This window comes from Micrasema longulum, unplaced genomic scaffold (genome assembly GCF_059751315.1).
Source record: "Micrasema longulum isolate JH-2025_06_02 unplaced genomic scaffold, ASM5975131v1 h1tg000333l, whole genome shotgun sequence".
Taxonomy (NCBI): domain Eukaryota; kingdom Metazoa; phylum Arthropoda; class Insecta; order Trichoptera; family Brachycentridae; genus Micrasema; species Micrasema longulum.
Genome location: NW_028277537.1, coordinates 340,276 through 362,600, shown reverse-complemented (window position 1 = coordinate 362,600; position 22,325 = coordinate 340,276). Strand labels below are relative to the sequence as shown.

General features: G+C 31.8%; 1 protein-coding gene across 4 annotated transcripts; it reads right to left on the bottom strand.

Annotated features, from left to right (window-relative positions):
• Window positions 1-51: 51 nt before the first annotated feature.
• On the bottom strand, window positions 52-22,060 carry LOC148282395 (eEF1A lysine and N-terminal methyltransferase homolog). 4 transcript variants are annotated; one of them, XM_088225144.1, is made up of 9 exons: window positions 21,855-22,056; window positions 21,129-21,690; window positions 19,055-19,195; window positions 17,204-17,322; window positions 12,165-12,345; window positions 6,692-6,872; window positions 5,447-5,779; window positions 2,678-2,806; window positions 52-587 (listed from the first exon to the last, which is right to left on the bottom strand). In XM_088225144.1, exons 1-9 carry the CDS (start codon window positions 21,944-21,946, stop codon window positions 313-315), a joined length of 2,013 nt encoding a protein of 670 aa, XP_088081270.1. In that variant the 5' UTR covers window positions 21,947-22,056; the 3' UTR covers window positions 52-312. The 4 variants fall into 4 exon arrangements, with proteins under 4 accessions (XP_088081270.1, XP_088081273.1, XP_088081274.1 ...); XM_088225146.1 differs by lacking the exon at window positions 52-587 and adding an exon at window positions 4,857-4,887 and having other exon boundaries at window positions 2,677-2,806; window positions 21,855-22,060; XM_088225147.1 differs by lacking the exon at window positions 21,129-21,690 and having other exon boundaries at window positions 21,855-21,993.
• Between the last annotated feature and the right edge of the window lie 265 nt (window positions 22,061-22,325).

The window sequence follows — 22,325 nt, the reverse complement described above, 5'->3', positions numbered from 1 at the left end:
ATTCAGATTTATTACAAATGTAATTTAAATGTAATAAAAGACCATAGTTCAATAAAAAACATATATTTATAAAATATACAATTAATTCAATTTCAGTAAAATCACATTTTGTCTCTGAGTGACAAGAGAATGCACTCTTTGTAAGTCCTTAATCTTATAAAGTTCCATACATATATATAAATTCACAAAAGAATATAAAAAAATCTCCAAATCTTTCTATGATAATGCATGTTCCGACTCTTTTACGCAATATTATTAAAGTTCAAATGTTTCCAGCATCGAAACTTGTATCTTGTTATCAGAGGCACACCTTTATAAGATATTCAATGTCTCTAACAGAGCGGGAATATCCACCATTTCTTCACGTGCTAGTTTAGTTTTCATCGCATTGGCATTAACATCCTTAGAGGCAGCTTCCAGATCCTCGGGCCATTTGTTATCATACTTTAGATTAGTACAGAAGAACACTTCGTTCACTTCTTGCGGCAGTTTGTACGAAGCGATGCTGCAGAAGCTTTCTTTTAAATTCTCAATAACGCTCTGCCGTAAGCTATCATCTCTACAAACTAAATTGAGAATGAAGAATCCTGAAAGAATAATGCAAATATGTGGAGAAATGGCCGATGTGTGGGATAGACAAAAATATTATTTATTAATTATTAGGTATTTCCAAATCTTTGTTAGACGAGTACTCGAATTTACCCGCTAGGGAGTTTATCAAGACTGTCGTATATTACGAGTACAACTGATATGGAGAGATTCAAGAAGAGAATATTAATAACAGGTCATAAGCCCTGTAAAAAGCTTAGATTATTAATATTCCCTTTTTAAATATGTTCTCCATCCATGTTGCAATATATTCATCATTTGCAATATATGTTTATGTATATATATTGTTTGGTGTTGTTACTAAGTACATACGAGTAGAGGAAAAAAAAAAAAAAACACAAGGTGCAAGATCGGGAGAGTAAGGAGTGTGTCGAATCGGTTCAATCTTCAGGTTTCGCAGAGTCTCTTCAGTTGCGCGTGAGGTGTGGACGAGCGTGGTCCCAATTATTCAAAAATGAAGCTGACAATATGGTTTGCGATATGCTTTTGAGTGATTCGCCGGTCATCTTGAATCAAATCGTTGACGAGTTTGCGATTTTTATCATCTGTGGCAGTCATCGAATGTCCGCTGCGTGTTTCATCAACAATTATGGCTTTTCCAGGCTCCCAACCACGAAATTTTTCTACCCATCGATTTAAAGTAGACCTATCAACAGCATTGTCAATATAAACAGCTTTTAAACGACGATGAATCTCAGCAGCCCACTTTTTCATAGCACTAGAACACGTCTCCATACTTACACTTCTCAAAATATACCGGATGAACGCAATGCCTTCAAACTCGCGCATGCATATTAGAGAGGGAACGTTACTTCCACATCCCACCTGGCGCGCTTCTGAAGGTCGTTTCATTCACGTTCTACAAGCATGTATGCATTTGTTTTCAGAATACCGTACCATACGTTATACGTACAATAGTACTAATAATAATATGAAAATTTAAATCATGATTTGATACGAATAACAAATGTTAGTTTTGTCATGACCAGTGTAACATTATCAATTTTTTCAAAATTTTAATTAAAAATGAAAATATCAAAAATCAAGAGTTCAATGTAGATAGATATTTCAACAAAGATACATAGATGAAGAATCTCTCCGAGAAAGGAATAATAAAATTTAGGTATCTAGTAAGTAGACCTATCAACAGCATTGTCAATATAAACAGCTTTTAAACGACGATGAATCTCAGCAGCCCACTTTTTCATAGCACTAGAACACGTCTCCATACTTACACTTCTCAAAATATACCGGATGAACGCAATGCCTTCAAACTCGCGCATGCATATTAGAGAGGGAACGTTACTTCCACATCCCACCTGGCGCGCTTCTGAAGGTCGTTTCATTCACGTTCTACAAGCATGTATGCATTTGTTTTCAGAATACCGTACCATACGTTATACGTACAATAGTACTAATAATAATATGAAAATTTAAATCATGATTTGATACGAATAACAAATGTTAGTTTTGTCATGACCAGTGTAACATTATCAATTTTTTCAAAATTTTAATTAAAAATGAAAATATCAAAAATCAAGAGTTCAATGTAGATAGATATTTCAACAAAGATACATAGATGAAGAATCTCTCCGAGAAAGGAATAATAAAATTTAGGTATCTACAGAGCTAGTGACTTGTTGGGTGGATTTTGCATCAATCTTGATAAACTCTTAAATACAGTACTAGTCTATAAAGTTTGGAATAACTAACAAACCATCACATCATTTTCTGCAGCGATGGGCAGAGGCTACTTTACTCTGTCTGTGCATAAAGACCTGTGCTTCCTCTACTTTCATACATTTTCTCCGATTATTCCGACTTTTGACATGTCCATACTCGATATTGTTAAGTTTAATGTAATTTGTGTTATTGTTTTCATCAAGTGGTAGATAACTTGAATGTTGGATCGCCTCCTTGCCGCTCAAAATTAGTTGGTCTCTATTTTTATGCAATCAACAGAATCAGATTTTGTATGATGTTATCGTAATATTTGTAAATAATAAAAAAATATTTATGTAAAAAAATATTGTTCTATAAGTTTTAAAATAATTCTGTGATGATTTACCTTTACTTCGTATACAAGACTTAATATTATCAAGAACCTCCTTTTCCAAGAAATTTTTCGGGGGACAAGACATGCCAACACTCGTGTCTTTACTGTCAACATCAAACAAAATGGCATCAAACTTATGACCTGGAAATTCACAAATAAAGTCGTTAATAATTCAATCAAATATAACTGCGTTGTGCTGATGTATGTATTTTAAAAATATTTGTGAAAAAAACAGAAAATATTTTGAAATGTATAAACTCAAAGAAAATATTAAAAAGGTAAAATTATATTACCAAATAAAATAACACATAATAATCACTTTAACATTATTCGTAAGTTTTTTACATTGAGTAGACCAAAGTGATTGATATATTTTTTACATACATATTTACTTCATATTTACTTCATACATAAGAAAGATGAACAAGATTTTATAGAAGGAAACATAGGTCTATGCATTTACAGAGTTTATGATCTGTTATTTGCTGGCTTACATTGCACCTTTAGAACGAAAATGACTTAACTCAAAAAAAGCTTAAAATGAGTTAAGATCATAAAACGACTTCAATGAACATTACCATCTTTCTGTATTTCAAAAAACGCAACATTCGGATGGGAATAGGACAAAACCGTTACATCGGTCTCTTTTTCACTCAGAGAATTTAGATTCCGTGTCAGTACGAAAGCGATGCTATTAGTGTTGTGTTTACATTGCTATGTGAAGGGCGCAACGCATACAAACATATAGTGACCGAAAGCCGGTTGAGTCGATTTTATTCCGATACAAATGGCAAGTTTATTTTTTTTTTAAATATTAAAACGACCAATTTAGCTTTGTGATTGTTTCGTTCTGACTTACCGATAATCTTAGTGACTTATTTAAGTTTATGTCATTTTTTAAATTTAAATTATCGATAATCTTAGTGATCTGACCTAATAAAAATAATGTCATTATCTTATTTATCAAAGTGTTTTAGTTTGTTTGTTTTTTTATTCAATCTAATAATGACTCATTAAATAAAAATCTTGTTTAAACTGAAAATAATTTATTTTACTATGTTTTTTTGTTCATAGATTAATTCATACCTGAATGCCTTCGGTATAATTTTTAACGCAAAATTTGGTGCTTACTTAGAAAAATATGACACAATCGACGAAGTAGTACAAAGATGTCACAATTTACATTTTTCTTTTGCAATTTCCCAAAAAGTTGATTTTATGAGTTGAGTCGTTTTCGTCCTGAAGGTGCAAAATGACCACTTTATAAGTTTAAACATAAATTTTTCTACAATCACTCCATTTGCTTATTTTTGTGAAGTAAAAGAGCTGAAACCTTAATGAGGAAGATCAGTGTTATTGTTAATAGACTATCAAACTAAGCCAAAATTAAAAATAAAATATATATATGTATTGTATTATCAGCGCTGTGATTTTTTTGATGAGCTGGCTTCCCGGAAACTGGAAATCTACCACAACACTCTATGCATCATTGGTTGATTCATTAAAAATTGTGACGTAGTTTTCAACAACATTCTCTTTCCGCACATAATGGTGCATAAGGCACTGCACTGTTACACCAATCGCAGCGCATCTTGATAATTTTTTGTTACATGATGGTAAGATGATCAGTCTTACGCTTCAGGTACTAGTCCAGGGACTATGAAATATTCTGGTGTGAAACACTCTTTTAAATAAATATTTCATATCAACCATATCTGGAATCGAACCCGAGACTCTTGCATGGTAGGCAAACGCGCTGACCACTACACCACGAGGCTGACAACAGTTTAATTTTTACTACGTGGAAGAAGACATTTTTTATACCCAATTAACCGTAGCGCTGAACTTCCTCATTAATAACTGCTGATACACATTTCGTATTATTGCGGGTAGAAAATGTATTATTCGTAACATATTATTTATTTTATAATGATAATGTTTCAAAATATACAACACTCCAATGACTATATTTAATAAAATATATTTTGTGAAATAATACCAAAGTCCATTCCGGTTAACATAAATGGAAGAAAGGAGATGTAAATACACAATGAAAATGATTCTCTAATATTTGTTAACAGATTGGTTCAAAATTCCTGAATGTTTACCCTTTCGTGGGTGATTTGCATAATCTGTGGGTGAACACTAATATGGAGTACTCCTGTACACATGCTAGGGAAAATTCACTTACTTATCAGTAATTTGATTTAGTCCACCAAACCCTGTAATGAAACTTACAAGTACTGATCATATTCAAATAAGCATAGTAATTTTATCATTGTTATATTATTATCCGCTGTCCAGTTTCACTATGAAAGTTCTCGAAGCGCTTCTTTAAAACCTAGCATTATTTATTTTGTTTGTGAAAACGATTTGTATCATTTTCTGATCTCGAAAAGTAAATTTAAACAGATTGATGGCGACGGAGTCAATTATTGATTATGCTTTACATTTAATTTTAAATATAAAATTAAATTATTGAATTAAATGAATTTAATATAAATAATTAACACATGTAAAGTGCAAAGAGTGTTGCATTACCTTTGCACAAGTAACGAATGTTAAGAAGTAATTATATAAAGTTATTTAAAAAAATAAATTGACTAACGATCTTTAAAGCTGAAACTGGTTACAAAAATTCAAACTTATCCATAGAGCAGTTTATATTCAATGCACTAAAAAAAAAACAATAAAAAAAAAATTTATAATCAGTCATTTCCCAGAGCCCAGAGTTATTTTCAAGATAAATGTAAATGTCAAACATTAACATTTTTACTATACCTTTTTCTGCTGAATTCTTTAGAAATTCAAGTCCATCTTCAATCAAAACATCGAGTCTATCATCGCAGGTCAATCCAAAGAACTGTCTCGCCACATTTAGCATCTCGGGATCGATGTCCACCGCCTTGATGCGAAGGTCGGAGAAGCACTTATGGAGGAAGGTGCACAGTCCGCCACCCCCAAGACCGATGAGGGCCAGCCGAGGGTTGCACTCCGCACTGTCCAGGTTCTGCAAGGCCAGCTGGACTCCGACCGTCATATACACGTGATGAGTGCAAGCGAGGTAGCCCGGATCTACCATCATCCTTAATTTGCCTTTACCTGTTCTGGCAACTGAAACACAATTTTAATTTGATTATACGTACATAATATCATTGTGGATAATGAATGCATATTTATTTTGTTAAAAATACTCATACAACTTTACATTGTTTTTAATATAAATATTATATCATCTTCATACAGCAAAAGTGAATCAGCCTCAATTCATATTGAACATGTCATCAATGAATCCTTAAAACTCATTGGATATTAACAGAAGCACAACTGACTTCAAAAATATCAATACCCTTAAAACTCTCTTATGTTCTCTAGTTCGCCCGCACCGAGAGTATTCCTCTGTTATCTGGTCTCCATATTATGATGTTCACATCAAAAATATTGAATCAGTTCAACATCGATTTTTAAGAAAGATAGGCTGGAGGTTGGGTTTATTCAGAGACCAATATACATTGACTTTTTCATACCGATAACCATAGAACTAACTATGGTTTTCATTACCCTATGCCTAGAATTCTTAGGTCTGCTAACAAAAATACCAGTCTTGATTTCTTTGATAACAAGTTGTCTTCTTTCAAACGATCACTGAATCAAATTCAATTATAAACACCTCTCTCACGCTTCCACTCCCACCAAGTCTACTATATACCATTGTGTCTTTCTACTTTCCTTTAAAATAATTTTCTATGCATAAATATGTCAATAAGAATGTTGATGATGGCAAATTATTAAACTGTATTTAAGTGATCTGATTGCATGACTCGAGTCTAAAATCACTTTGGCGTGTCATATAAAAAAGAAAATCACTTGATCTGATAAAAACGGACAAAACACAAATGGCTATTTTTCTCTTAAAAATCTTTTTTGACTAAGGCCACTTTGAAAAATCACTCTTTAATTATAAAGTTAACTTGTCACAACATTGGATGATATTTTAATATCAATAATAATTATAAGATTTGTTACCAATTTTTAATCTGGCCTCGGATTGAATGAGGAAAGGATTTCTGAGGAATATCAATCTCCGGAAAGTGTTATCAATTCCACCGAGGACATCTTCTATTACAAAGTCTCCGGAAAACTCTGAAAATCCCTTGTAAACTGTATCTCTTTTTCCCACATCGAGGCCTAGAGACAGATATGGAATCTAAAATTTAAATAATGTTATTAAGTCATTGGTGCTGGCACAAATCACGTATCTTGTAAAAAAAAAATTAAGTAATAATTTAGTTATACATATGTAATTAGGCTTTCAGAATCTGCCAGTTGTTTGTACATATATGTATATATATATTAAATATTAATTGAATGAGTTATTATATTATTCCCGACAGCAGGCAACAAGTAATTGATATTATTATGTTGACACAATATTCTTCAATATTTTGTGCAAATAATAATAATTGATATTATGTTGGTACAATATTTTTCAATATTTTGTGAAAATGACACATTGATCAAACAAATAATCATTGCAAAAAAAGCTTTAATAAAAATTATCTTAAGAGTCCCAATCAGAACTAGCTTCCTCGGTATATTCGTAAATCTTAATGTTACATCTGTAAAACAACTTTACGTAAAAGCTCTATTACTGTACGCACACAAACATTGTTCTCTACCTTCCATAACTCATTACACAAATACAGGAGTTACTAGATACTCAACCCTGATGCTGCAAAAACAATTTAAAATTAATACAACTTTCGGTCAAAGAGGATTGGCCTACTACTCGGTTAAAGTGAACAATCTACTTCCATTGTCCGTAAGGAAAATTAGTAAGTACTCACAATATAAAATTTATATTAAGAAATGGATAGTGGAGGTGGGTTGCGGGAATCGAGTGGATCAAGCCAAATAGGTAAAAATTTGTTTGCTGACTATAAAATGTTGTCTACAAGTCTATATGAATTTCTTGTTTTGAATTATTATTTTAGTTTATTTTGCTTATTATGTTTACGATGATAATTAGGTTAATTAGATCAAATACGTTTTTATTTTCTTATTATGTTAGCTATGTTAAATAACTAATTTAAGGCATGTTTCATTATATTTATTGTAAAAATTTTCTCTCGGCACGGGACACCTCAGTGAGGGAACATTATTCTGTATAAAAAAAAATAATACAAAATTGTAAAAGAATAAATAAACAAAAAAAAAAAAAAATAGAAATATGAAAATAACTCGCTGAGCCTCTATTTTAGAAGTTCGTCAGCAGATGGAAAGAGGGGAAGTTACGAAGAATACCCCACAATACCCAGACCAGTTGAGAAATAAATCTTTCTTGAAATTATTGAACTCGCGACGCCAGTTTTACAGTTAGCCGTCTAAGCAAAGCCACGGTGGTACCTGTAAAACTATAATTTTATATTTTCAATACTTAAAATTGTAGGAACTAAGGAACTAGGTGAAGTACATTTTGGCAGCCAACAATGTTTTCTCAGTTGAATTCTTGACATGTTGAGATCGATGGAAAACACCTGATGACAGATGGTTGCGCAAAATATTTTTTTTTGAACAAAAATGAATAAATAATTCTCTAAACTACTAAAATGATTTGTAAATATTGACCATAATATTATAATATACCATTTGGAGTGAGACAACATTGCTTCTGTATCGTCATTCTGCCGATAAGTAAAAAAAAATTGTAACAAGAAAATATCCTGACTAGATTTTTGTTTTCCGCGAGATGGCCACGATTATACCCCCGCAACTTTAAGCTGTTATTTTTAGAAACAGTTTTACGAAACAGTTTAATTTTTAAATTAATAATATTGATGATGTTTTTATTTACTGTTTAAGTATAAAACTCTTTCAACTGCATTGGAAGAATAACTGTTGAATTAGTTTTTACTACCTGTAATAGACTACACACGATACTAACTGTTGGCGTTATTATTTCTTTATTTTAGTATTAACAATATTTTGAGTTTGTCCAAATTTTTGTAGACAAGGACTGGATTCAACTCCCTGGGGAGCTGTTTATACTAACATATTACAACAGAGATGAATAACATTTAAGATAAGGTAATATAAGAAGTCTAGGCATCTACAGGGCTTATGACCTGTCAATGGCTGGTTTAAGTGGCCACTTTACACACTGTGTAACATTCACCATTCTGCCCATATTTGAACATCTATATTCCTTCAATTCTTTCACCTGTTGATGTTTGTGAAGTTAAAGAGCTGAAACCTTTATTTATGCGGGTGAGATTCGTCTAATTAAATTATTTCACCTACATACTAGGCAACGCCTGAAAATGATATTTTTTCAATTTCTATACTTCTTCATGGACCAGGTGGATTTATCAACAAATATATCAATAAAAATGTTCAAATATGGGCAGAATGGTGAATGTTACACAGTGTGTAAAGTGGCCACTTAAACCAGCCATTGACAGGTCATAAGCCCTGTAGATGCCTAGACTTCTTATATTACCTTATCTCAAATGTTATTCATCTCTGTTGTAATATATTTTAGTATTATTAAAAATGTACTTAAAAATACCTCCACTACCTAATTATGAACTTATTCAATAAATTGGATTGTATTTATAAATAAAACGTAATATCTATTATTGTTGAGTTTTTTTTATATTGTTTAACTGCATATTTTCTTTATTTTAATTTAAGTGTTTTAGCAAGTCACACCAAGGTATTGATGGGTAGATACTTTGGGTGGGTACTCTTGAATGAAAAATGTCTTTCACTGTATGGAAAATTTCTGGGAGCAAAATACATGTGATTTATGTGATCACATTTAAAATATTTTTGAACATATTTCTAGATTAAAATAAAGTTGTAAACGGTAAACAAAATTTACATATTTTTTAAAATCACAAAAAAAAATAAATTCTATTTAAATTATTTATTGACAATTCTTTATGGAATACCATGATGTAATAACTTATATTTACATATACCCTCTAACGGGCAGAAGATGCCCATTAGAGGGTGAAAGCGCTAATTGGTCAAAATAAATAAGTGGAAGTGTACCAAGTATTTTTAAATTCATAACTTATGTGTAAATATAAGTTATTACATCATTAAAAAAATATTGAATTCAACTTCTACCCGAAAAATATAAACAGGTGATATGTTTTTTTTGCACCACAACAGGCCAGGAGGCTCAATTACGGTGGTGAATCGCAGCACAGAACACCCAGGCTTGAGAAGTATCACATTTATATTTGTGATTTTACTGGTAATTGGACCTGGAGCTCTCTCTGTAAGTGAGTCAAGCGTCTTGGCTATTGCACCACAGGGGCCGCCACGTAATTAATTTTGTTTTATGAAGAGCTGGGTTTTATCGTAAGTGGGTGGTACTCCAAAATTACATTTCCTTCGAACATCATTCACACTTCTCTGTCTTGTTTCTGTCACAAAGAATAATTATGACCAGCTATTTATACATCGTGTTATTTAGTAACCGAGAGCATATCTCCCTGCCTCGAAAATAATATTTCTAAATCACAGCCACTTTGCTAAACATAACTCAAGTTGCGTATTTAAAAAGAATCAGCTGGAAAATGTTGTGGGTGTGCACTATAACGTCAAATTTAAATGTCCTACTTTAAACGATAGGAAAAATGATGTCAACTTTACTAGTCATAATAGGATTGACTCATGTTTACCAGGCCAAGACTCGGTGAAAAATATTTAGATAAATAAATTAACAATATGCTGAATATGTCCAAATGTTTGTAAAGAAATACACCGGTGGTACAACTGTTGATGTAGTCAAGTCCATCAGAGATTTAGGAGTTGTTTTGGACTATAAACTGACATACAACGAGCATATAGATAATACAGTAAATAAATCACTGAAATTACTTGGCTTCATTAACAGAATATCCTCTGATTTTACTAATGTCCGTACAATCAAAACTCTTTATTGCTCAACTGTTCGCCCTCTTCTTGAATATGCCTCAGTGGTCTGGTCTCCATTCTATGTCAATCGCATAAATCACATTGAATCAGTCCAACATCGATTGCTTCGAAAAATAGCGTGGATGCTTTGACTAGAGAGAGATAATTATTCTTATGCTGAAATAGAGTCAATGTTAAATATTTCTAGTCTACAAAAACGTAGAACTAATATTGACTCCATATATAAGTTCGGCATACTAAATGGTATAATCGATGTTCTATCATTACTGGGACAAATAAAATTCAATATTCCGACTCGTAGATTGAGAAACTATGAAGTACTGTTCATCGATCAGCATAGAACAAACTATGGCCTAAATTCTCCAATGACCCGCCTTTGTCATATTGTTAACTCAAGACAAGATCTGGACTTTTTTGGTTTAAGTTTACAACAATTTAAACGAGCACTAAATAAATAGTCCAGATCTTGTCTCGATGTCCCTTATGTTTGTCAATGCTTCTGTCTTTTTTAAAAAATATTTTAAACTATTCTTTTATTGTAATATTTAAACCATATAAATTGTATACATGGACAATGTCCGTTGATAAATAAATAAACTGTTATCATTTTTAAAAAAAGCATGTCAAAAAAAAAACAACCATCACGAGGGAACGCTAGGTTCGGAGATTGTTATTTTTCCGTATCCGGCCTCGATTGCCTTCACACTTGCGAATCATCGACAATCCCAGTCAGTTCAGATCTCAACTGAAATCACTCATCTCTAGTTTATCGCATGCTCAATTTTAGAATCAGACAGATTAATACGTAGAATGTGGGTTTTAATATATGAGAATGCCGAAACCCCTTTTTACACGGTGAATATATTCCATAAAATACCGTTTTTGAAAAACAAGAACAATGATGGATAGGTTTCCTCACTTAAAAATCTATTCGGGATTGAAAAAATTAAATTAACTTATTTCCAACTAATCAAAATCGAATCATTCAAAGGCTTTAACTAAAAATCAAAGTAACCCTTTGTAAAACTAGATTAAGACGGATAAAAGCACTTTTCTTCACTCCCACATTATTATAATGTATTTAGTAATGATATGACATATTATAAGTAGGTACTGGATATAAATCCCTTAATAGTTTATCAATATTGATAGATACTTTGTACAAGAAAGATTGACAAGATCTTATAGAAAAAAACATGGAAGGCATTTACAGAGTTTATGACCTGTCATTTGCTGGCTTGCATGATCACTTTATATGTTTAAACATTTGTTTTTCTTCAATCACTCCATTTGCTTATTTTTGCGAAGCAAAAGAGCTGAAACCTTAATAATTGTGGGTGAAATATTCAGTAGATCATACAATTTTTCATATTTCATTTCGTCTCTTTAAAAAATGCAATTGTACATTCAATTGAATGCGTTCCCCAAGTATATTTTGTTAAAAATCATGACTTTGATGAGATGAAAAGTTAAGTATCGTCTTGAAACGTACCGATGAAGATGGCGTTTGTTATCACCCTCCTGGAGTACGTAATAAACATTGGTTTACCTCTTTGACTAATCCCTTGGGAGCAAGTGACTTTACACTCATGGACAGTTCATCTTTCACAGCGTCCAGACTATCGTATGTCTGGTCTCTATGCATACTGATGATGGCTAGGCGATCGTATCCAGCCGACTCCAGTAACTTCTTCCTGCCTTCGGGAGTGGAGAACAGCCAATCTGATTCCCTGGACAGAAAAATGGCATAAATAATTTCTTAATATCCCAACAATATTTTGAGTTTGTACACATTTTTGTAGACAAGGACTGGATTCAACTCCCTGGGGAGCTGTTTATATTAACATATTACAACAGAGATGAAGAACATTTAAGAGAAGGTAATATAGAAGTTCAGGCATCTACAGGGCTTATGACCTGTCAATGGCTGGTTTAAGTGGCCACTTTACACACTGTGCAACATTCACCATTCTGCCTATATTTGAACATCTATATTCCTTCAATTCTTTCATCTGTTGATGTTTGTGAAGTTAAAGAGCTGAAACCTTTATTTATGCAGGTGAGATTCAACGAATTGAATTATTTCACCTACATACTAGGCAACGCCTGAAAATATTATTTTTTCAATTTCTATACTTCTTCATGGACCAGGTAATTGAGTTGAATCTCACCTGCATAAATAAAGGTTTCAGCTCTTTAACTTCACAAACATCAACAGATGAAAGAATTGAAGGAATATAGATGTTCAAATATAGGCAGAATGGTGAATGTTACACAGTGTGTAAAGTGGCCACTTAAACCAGCCATTGACAGGTCATACGCCCTGTAGATGCCTGGACTTCTATTTTACCTTCTCTTAAATGATCTTCATCTCTGTTGTAATATGTTAATCTTAATATACCTGTTGATATTTTCGAGTAAAGCCATTTGAATATTTTAAGGTATAATTTATTGTCTTTAAATGCCTTATATGTGTATTTTTGTATTAGTTATGAAAATTAAGCACATAAATATGAAAAAAAGAGCTGAAAACTTTTTTGATGTATTTCATTTTTTATATGGAAATATAAGTTATTACATCATTTTTTGATGTAGTTGAATTGAACTATTATCCACCTTGTGATGAAATACAGTTGGTGAGTTTGGCTACCATGCACAGTAGGGAAATGTCACATACTACGAATACCGATAGAAATATATGAAATGGATTTAGAATTTTTAATTGTATTTTCAAACTCAATATGGATATTGTGGAGAAATGTTTTCATACATAAATGTGAAAAAGAAATTCAATAAAAATATGTTCATAGAAAAACGCGACGTGTTTGGCCTCAGTTGTTGTGACGTCAAGATTGGTGATATTGTTCTACACAAAATTTAATGGCGAGGAACAAATAAACATGAACCGTGACGTATTTAGGGCGTGGTAAATGAAATGACCGTTTTTGCGAGAATTCTAAATTACAAATTTAAAAGTATTTTTTATGCTACAAATAATTAGAAAAATTTTTTTTTTTTTACTGGACAGTATTTCATAGATATTTATTAATGTAAAAAAAAACCTGATATTTCCCTATTCTAGATATGTTTTTAACACAGTCGATTGTTTATGTGGGAATGTGTTGAAAATCATTAGTAGCCTTAATAAAAATATTATCTGATTTTTAAGAAATTAATTTTTAATATTAAGGCTGTACATGAACTCCGGTAAAACCTCAGAGTAATAACGAGCCACGGTTATAGCCGTATTTTTCTCTATTGAATAGAACAAAAGCGTTGCAAATTTTTGGTTTACTTTTTTGTTTTTGTGCTCTACAGCGGTAGCACCTTATTACTTCAGAGTAAAACGTACTAACAATACAAAAATCATACAATTTTGCATTTTTATAATGCCATTTTAGATCATATAAATGATTTTTAAGGTATTTTTTCTCAAAAAGAAAAAGTTTATGAACCTTTGAATTAGTAATAAATCATCTATACAAGCAATAGTTAATAAAACTAAATACTCAAGTCCAGTACACTAACACTATATGTATGTTTTTGTCGTGCAGGGCGCGGTAAGTGGGTGGATAGTTTGGAATAACGACGAGAACTTAACAATAACAAGGTGGGGTGGCAATGTGCTGAGTGTATCGAGGATATGGAAGAACTGAGGTAAGGAGACCAGGTATCCACTTGAGGCCAGCTTACCCCACACACCTCGCACGCATATTCATAACAAGAAATAAACTTAAACCAAAGAGTCAGCAAGGCAGGTGTGAAATACCTTTTGTTCAGTAAAGAAAATATAATAAGATAACCTTCGTATAATTCATGTATGGGCATATATTTCATACGTGAACCAGTCCAAATGATGTGATTATTTAACATTATTTATATATTTGAACTAAGTGTGATTAGGTAACACAACATAGTGAAATAAAAAAAAATGTAAATGACATATTTTTTCGAGACTAATAATTCAACCAAAAACTTTTAGGCCAATCTACAGTAAGTCAATTTTACTGTTTTTTTTTTAATCAAAAAAAAAACAATGCTTATTTTACCAAATTCAATAATATTCTCAATTGTACCACATTGCCATATATACCATTTTACTTTTAAATAAAACAGTTTTTTAGTTTTTTCCGTTTTAATGGTATATGCTACGTGGGCACAATTCAATTTTATATTGAAATCAATGGGAGAAAATAATAATTGTTATGAATTAAGAAGCATTAAAATTCAGTAAAAAGATAATATTTTTTCCTTTAATTTTTAAGTATCCGTGAACGGGCTAAACCGTATTGGGATTTTAGTTATCGTTTATCTGTTATTTTTACAAAGAAATTTTATAACGAGTAATTTTTTAAAGTTACCACGATCAACAGAATATTTTTATTTTGTAGGTAGGTATAACAAAAAGATTTTATTATTTAATGAAAAATATCTATTAGCCGAAAAGCAAAAAAAAAACTCTTCTTTTATATGGGATTTTGTTTTGAAATAGATGAGCATAAAAATTTTAAGTGAACAATAATAAACACAAAGAAAAAGACGTCAAATACATAATAATATATGACTCAATCACACAAATATAAGAACCAGAAATGATATTGCGTTAGGTTAGTGATGCACCAATTTGAATTTGACTATTAATGTGTCAGTTGAAACAGTTAAAAGTTTTATTGATCATAAATATCACGAGTAAAGTTTATCATTTTCTCTACAGTAATCTCATTCCAAAATGTTTCTAAGCTCTGGAAGTGAAAACTTGTTGATAATGTGTTTGGCAAAGGTCCAAGTCAAAAATATGTAGAAAAACAAGTGTTTGATCTCGTGAGAGAATATGTATTGGGGGAGATGGTGTAAATATAAACAGCCATACATTAACAGTCACCTTTAGAATACCTATTCAGCTGTGCGACTTTGGAAATAGCTTTTAAGAAACATGTTTCACGTGTATTTACGTGGGAGCTATTTTTGCTGTAGTTTTACTACGACTGTAGTGGCACGTATCAAAATTGGAACACAGGAGTGAAATAATCTCATATCTTATCAGAAATAAATTCTAATTAAGCGCTTGGCGCCCGCGCACTCACTATGGACACTACACTCGTTTACCATGTGTATGAGTTCACCGCGCCGCTACAAACGCTTCACCACTATGGCCAAGCACCGAGGGTTGATTTGTTTCGATAAAAATGCAATGGTGTTAAAAACAATAAAATTAAAATTAATATTTGAAGTTGATTGTCCAAGTTTACCCGCCAGTGGTGAGGTGGGGTGCGACATCCAGAAAAAATGTTTTTGTAAAATACTCGCCAACCTTTTAGAAATATGGTGGCTCGAATGGCAGTAAAGTCAAGAAATAATCATGAGCTTTAGCACATTTTATAGCCCGAGAAGGTTTGAGATGGGTAGATGGATTTTACTAAAACTGTCTATACTCTTTGCCAACTCTAATGACGTATGAACTTCTGTTAGCTGATGACGCTCGGTAGGCGGACATATGCTAAATTAATGAATAAGTTTTTATTTACCTTAACAAATTATTTAATATAAGCAATTCATTATTTTTCATTAAAATTATTATACATTTGATATAATTTATTCCTATTTACTCAGAAAAAAATGTTTAGTAAGATAGTTAAAACACATTATAAATGTTTTCTGTAATATTTATATTTTATAATTTAATAAATCAAGTATCTGAAATTTAAATCTTTTATTTTGCTTATTTTCATTTGGTAATATGACAAACAAGTTATTGAAAAATAAACATACAAATTTTATGGCAATTTCTTTAAAACAGGCATTTAGTTATGGGGTTTCTCGACCCCCGCTCACCTCTGCCATAACATATGTTTACCTTACCACTGGCATGTTTAATAATTTGGCAATGAATTCGTTTAGCATAAAATAAATAAAATGAATTTAGTACTTTATTTTATCAAGGTTTAAAAAACTAATTTAATTTTTATTTAGTTATTAAAATATTGTAGTGCTGTTAATCTACAGGTGTACATACATTTTAATGCTTATAAAAATCCGTTATTTTATGGTGTGGATTAATACATAGTACGTTATGTCAATGGCGGCCTCCGTAGTGTAGTGGTCAAGACGCTTGACTCACGCACGGAAGGTTCCGGGTTCGATTCCCAGTGGGAACACAAAAATTAAAAATGTGATTTTTCTCAAGCCTGGGTGCTCTGTGATGTAATTCACCACTGTAATTAGGCCTCCTGGCCTGTTGTGGTGCAAAAAAAAAAAATGTAAAAAAAAAAAAAAAAAATGTAAATGCTTTTTCCTTTAGAAAAATGTAAATTGCATTTATTTTTAAAAACATACATAATATTTTTACTGGGTATTTATTTATTTATTTAAACGCCTTATAGGCATTTACATATATGAATATAAAGACAGACATGTATTTTACACAAAAGGAGCAAAAAATAAAAATTAATTGAGAAAAATATTTTTTTTTTCTTAACTATTTCAATTTGAAGATAATAAATAAGTACACTGGTATTATACAAGAGTTGAATAACTAAATACAATCAGTAAATACTTAGAAAGGATGAAAAGATGTGTTTTTAAATTTACCTGCCCAGGGGAACAATAAATGCAGCAAACTTCCCGCTAGTACGTGTCCCTTTCTGGTCCAGAACGTGCACCGTGTATCTGGGCGCATTTTCACCTGGTTGCATGAGATCTAAATAAACCTGTAAATATATTTGCAAAAATATTTCTTAATACAGGGATCATCCAGTTCATTAATTTATTATGACATTTCCAAATAACAAGTTTAGGATAATAAGAAACGAAGTGTTTTAAATGTCACCTAAAATCTAATATTATAAATTTGTGAATGATTCTAAAATTATTTATTGTACCAATGTTTGGTGATTGCAAACTAGTGATGAAATGGAAGTGGTTTGGCCGGACACCGGCTATCCGGCAAGTCTCTAAGCCGGATAGCGGGATATCCAGCTAATTGTCTAAAAAACCATTATAAACATCGGTATTAGAATTTCTAAGATGGTAAAAACAAAAATTTTAATGTCCATAAAATAAAAAGGGGTAAAAATATTTTCATGATATTTTTAATGGTCACTTATCTATTAATGAGTTGCATATTTAAATGGTTTATAAAATGATTAACTTTATAATTATAACGGTTTTAGGTAGTTTCACCCCTTACGCTGTATTTTTTTCACGCAAATATATTTTAAATTAAAACATAATTTTTGCTAAACATATTTTATTGGCTGGTTAAATTCTTTTTCTAGGGTGTATATTGAACACTGATTAACGTTTTTATGATAAAAAGTCAAGTTTTCAATTAATGAGGGTTGCTTCCGTTTTCCCAAATTAATAAATCAATTTAATGACGTTGATTTCATGAAACTTTCGCAGTCAAATAAATATTGGGTATCCGCTGGATATTAAGATACTATCCGGTATCTGGCCAGACAGTAATTTTAAGCCGGATACCGGATCGTTACCAGATATCCGATTCATCTCTATTGCATACATTAGCAATACGTACGCCTCATAAATAATATTTTGAGTATATCTAAATGTGTAGAGACAAAGGTTGAATTCCACCCTCTAGGGCGGGATTCTGAAGGGATAAGACTGGATTCCAACCTGCACAGTTTTAATTTTTTTTAGATCGACAGCTGTTTATGTGATGATGAAACCCCTCAAGATGTTGCATTACCCCCTTTTCAGCGTCGTAAGACATAACCTGAAGGTGTGATACAGAAGCGTCGGTGAGGATCTAAGGCACATCCATTCCGTGATAAGTCATTATGACTTACCACAAGATGTAGTATCTTTCATGGTTAGGATATTTATAAATGATAATAGGACATAAAATGCCGTGATCTCTTCAAGTGAAACAGAAGGCCTACTGATGTCTATCAATAGCCCGGCTTTTCTTGAATGAGTTTTCTGTGGTTTTCTCTTCATTAAGCAAATGCGAAGAAGTTCCTATCAAGGTCCACAGCCGAAATTCCCTCCCTCTCCCAACACTTCTAAGATATAGATAGCCAGGAAACAAAATCCACTTGTGAAATATAAACCTTGTACACTATTAGCAAGGTCAATAATACAGCAACTACTATTAAAATAATTTTTAAAATCCACCCTTTAGAGGGTTATTAAGATTGACACAGGTAGGTATATTGCAATAGAGAGGGAGAACAGCGAGAGAGAAGGCATTTACAGACCTTGTTCTGAAATCTGTGGAACAGATCATAGATTCGTGCCAAGTATAATAGAATCTAGGTAAGGAGAGAATAAGTAAAATAGCAGTGATGTAATAAACCGATTAGTGAATTTTATACAATCTGTAAAGTGATGACTTTTATTTTTAAATGGAAAAGTATATTTTTTTCTTCTTATAAATGCTTTATATATTTTGTGTAGTGCAGTATCTAACACAATTACCTCATTGAGACCAACTAAGCTATTGTTAGTAAGTCCATTAGTAACCAAAGCAGCATCTTGGGCAGATCGGATAACATTTATCACTTCATCGGGACTCTCTAGCCTCTGCATCTTCTCCCCTCCCATACATACTTCAAGAATCTAGAAATCAATTATGGCACATTTATTAACCTTATTAGAACGGAATTAATTCAATTCAATTAAATTCATTTATTTAAATATAACATATACATTACAAATGTTTATTCAATACGTACAAGTTATAAAAAAGAAAAAAATACACGAAAGAGACTCGTGTCAAAGTAGTAGGATAATCCTGCTCCAAAAAAACCTTCAGATACATGGAACAGATCAATATCCAGAGCCATGTTGTTCAGCATAGCGGTAGCCCTTCAAACAGGCATAACCAAAGGCAGGTTGGTCCTGTATATCGGAATATGAAACAATCTATGCTGACGCTGTCTTGGGTAATTATCAGGAACATACAAACCAATGCTCATCATAATTTTAGAATTATCGATCACACTGCGCAACAATCGATAAAAATGTGTAGTCAAATACACATTCCTTCTAGTCTCTAAACTGTTGTAGTCAAACATACCCCGGAGAAACTCGGTCGGGTAGAACCAAGGATAATACCCGCACTCTTTCATGTAGAGATATCTCAGAAACTTCTTTTGGATTATCTCTATCATAAGAGAGTAATTCAGTTCACGTGGCCCCCAAATCATCGAGCCACTCTCGAGTCTACCTCGCACCAAGGAGTTGTAAAGAGTTCTCAGTATGCGGGTATTTTCGAAAACCTTGGCAGTACGCAGAACAAATCCTAACATCTTCAATGCATTACCACTGATTGTCTCTTTATGATTCTTGACTCTTTATGATGATTCATATAGATACATAAGTGTAAATATTTATTTTATAATCTGATTTTGTTCATTCTTATATTTATATGCATAAAAATTCATCAATTATGTGATGAATATTATTTGTCGTTTAAAAATAATAAAGGTTGAGAAATATTTCAATTCAAACATGTATCTTCTGAATAGTCACATTTACAGTAAGGTAAATCATTGTAATTATTATTTCCTCTATTGAAATTGGAAAAAAATATTGTTTATTTTTGCACAACAGGCCGAGAGGATCAATTACAGTGGTGGATTACAGCACGGAACACTCTAGGGCCTTAGTTATTAAACACGGTAATTATGGTAAATATTTTGTAAAATTGGTTTTTCAAAGGTAACTCAAGAATTTTACTTTTAAACATCCAATATTATTCAGAGACAATGCTCGAGTAGAGATTTTTAGTTAAAAAATTGCTTTAAAATGTAATATATTCACTTTTAAAAAAATCTCTACATACCTTATGTAAGTAAGTATCTGTCTTTCATTTCTAAGTTGAAATATAATGTAATTCCAAACAAAAAAAAACTTATTTGTCAGTGAAGAAATTCTCTATAGTTATTAAGTTATATTTACATGTCAACTGTGTTCAAGACAAACCATACATTGAATCAACTGCTCCACAAATGTATAAATAATATAGGTGTACATAATTTAAATAAAAACTTAAATACGTGGTGTTTAAAACTGTCTGAACATTTTGTTAATTATCTCTGAATATTAAGTCTTCTTTGTTAACTCCCACATGCAAAAATATTTTTATAAAAAAGTATATTGTTAAGTGTCCTCGGCAAGGGTAACCCCAGCGAGGTCACATTATTTGTATTATTAATCTTTGTTATAATGGAAAAAAATGAATAAATAAATAATTATGGGAAAGGCGATTGAATTATTTTAAACATGTTTTTAACCAATAACATGAATAGGTCTTATATATTCTTCAAAAATATTTAAGCCGGAAACACAGATTGGTGTAATCCATTTGCCAGAAAGACCCACGTAATTGGTTAGAAACACATTAAAACTAATAAAACAACTTTGCCTGAAATTGTGGTGTAAAGTATTTGTCTTAAACATTGTTGATATGTTGCACTATCTTTTAAACGTAAATTCACAAAAAGTTCTTATTTTATCATAAAATGTAGCACATTATCCATCAACTTACAATTTGTGGAAGTAGTTTAAATTTGGTAATAATAACTGCAAAAACAGGCATAACTGTACTCTCTCCACTCTCCGCAGTTTTCTGTTCTGCCTCGTGACAACGTACAACTCTAAACATCCATGTTGTGTTGGCAAAATATGCTAAAAGTTTTCTTAAAATATGTTCCTGCAACAGCGATATACATATATATCGTCCTCCAAGTCTCAAAACTCGTCCAATTTCAGTGAAAAATTGGTCTATTCGTTGTGATACTTCTTCTGAATCGTCAGGCATTAGGGCATCTAGGGTACCTTTGTCAAAGACTACGCTAAAGCGGCCATCTTGAAAGGACATGTTTAAGGCATCCATGTGTAAGAATTCCATGTCGGGGCGGGATTCTTTATTCATATTTTTCATTTGCTTAATAGCTACTTGAGAAATATCAATGTTGGTAATTTGTTTATAACCAACATCATATAAATCTGAACTAAGAGTTGAGTTTCCGCAGCCAACCATGAGTAATTCATCTTTTGGTTTGACATATTTATGAATTTGCCCACAAAGTTCAGGATATTCACCATACCTAAAATAGATTTTTTTTATAAATACCAACTGCAAAAAAAACCTCACTATAAAATATGAGGCGATTGTTTCATACACGTTTTAAATACAAATGCATTTTGTTTGGGCTTAAAAATTATACTTATTTAAAATAATATAAAAATAAACAGTTTTAGGTTATCCTACCATTCAAATGCTTTTTTCCCTCTCTTTTTGAAAAACGTGTTCCAATATTCTTTTTGGCTGAAATCTTGGTGGCTTTTTGGTAACAAATTCATTGTTTTACAATTGAATGAAAGATCAATTTACAGATCGGTGTTGATATTCCAACGTGTTTCAATATTTTGACATTCGATTCGGCTGATTGTAAGAATTTTTTTTTTTGACAGATTGTTACCAATAGATCCAACTATTCTTACCGGATTGTCGGTAAACTCGCAAACTACAAGTGGTAAACTCAACGTTTTACTTACCGCAAAATAAGTACAATTTAGTTCAGTTGTAATTTTACAGATGGCATGAACGGTTTACTATCTACATCCTATCTTATATTTTTTACTTGTTTTGGCAGAAATTATTATTTATTGTAACCTATAGAATTCAATCTCATATAAAATGCACTGTTATTAATACAATAAGTAAACTGTGTCCGTTATA

Coding starts and splice junctions, on each gene's coding strand:
- LOC148282395 (XM_088225144.1), bottom strand. CDS start 21,946: ATGAATTTGTTACCAAAAAGCCACCAAGATTTCAGCCAAAAAGAATAT. Junction 2,807..5,446: donor AAAGAATTCAGCAGAAAAAG/GTATAGTAAAAA, acceptor GTGAATTTCCAG/GTCATAAGTTTGATGCCATT. Junction 588..2,677: donor GTCTTGTATACGAAGTAAAG/GTAAATCATCAC, acceptor TTATTCTTTCAG/GATTCTTCATTCTCAATTTA.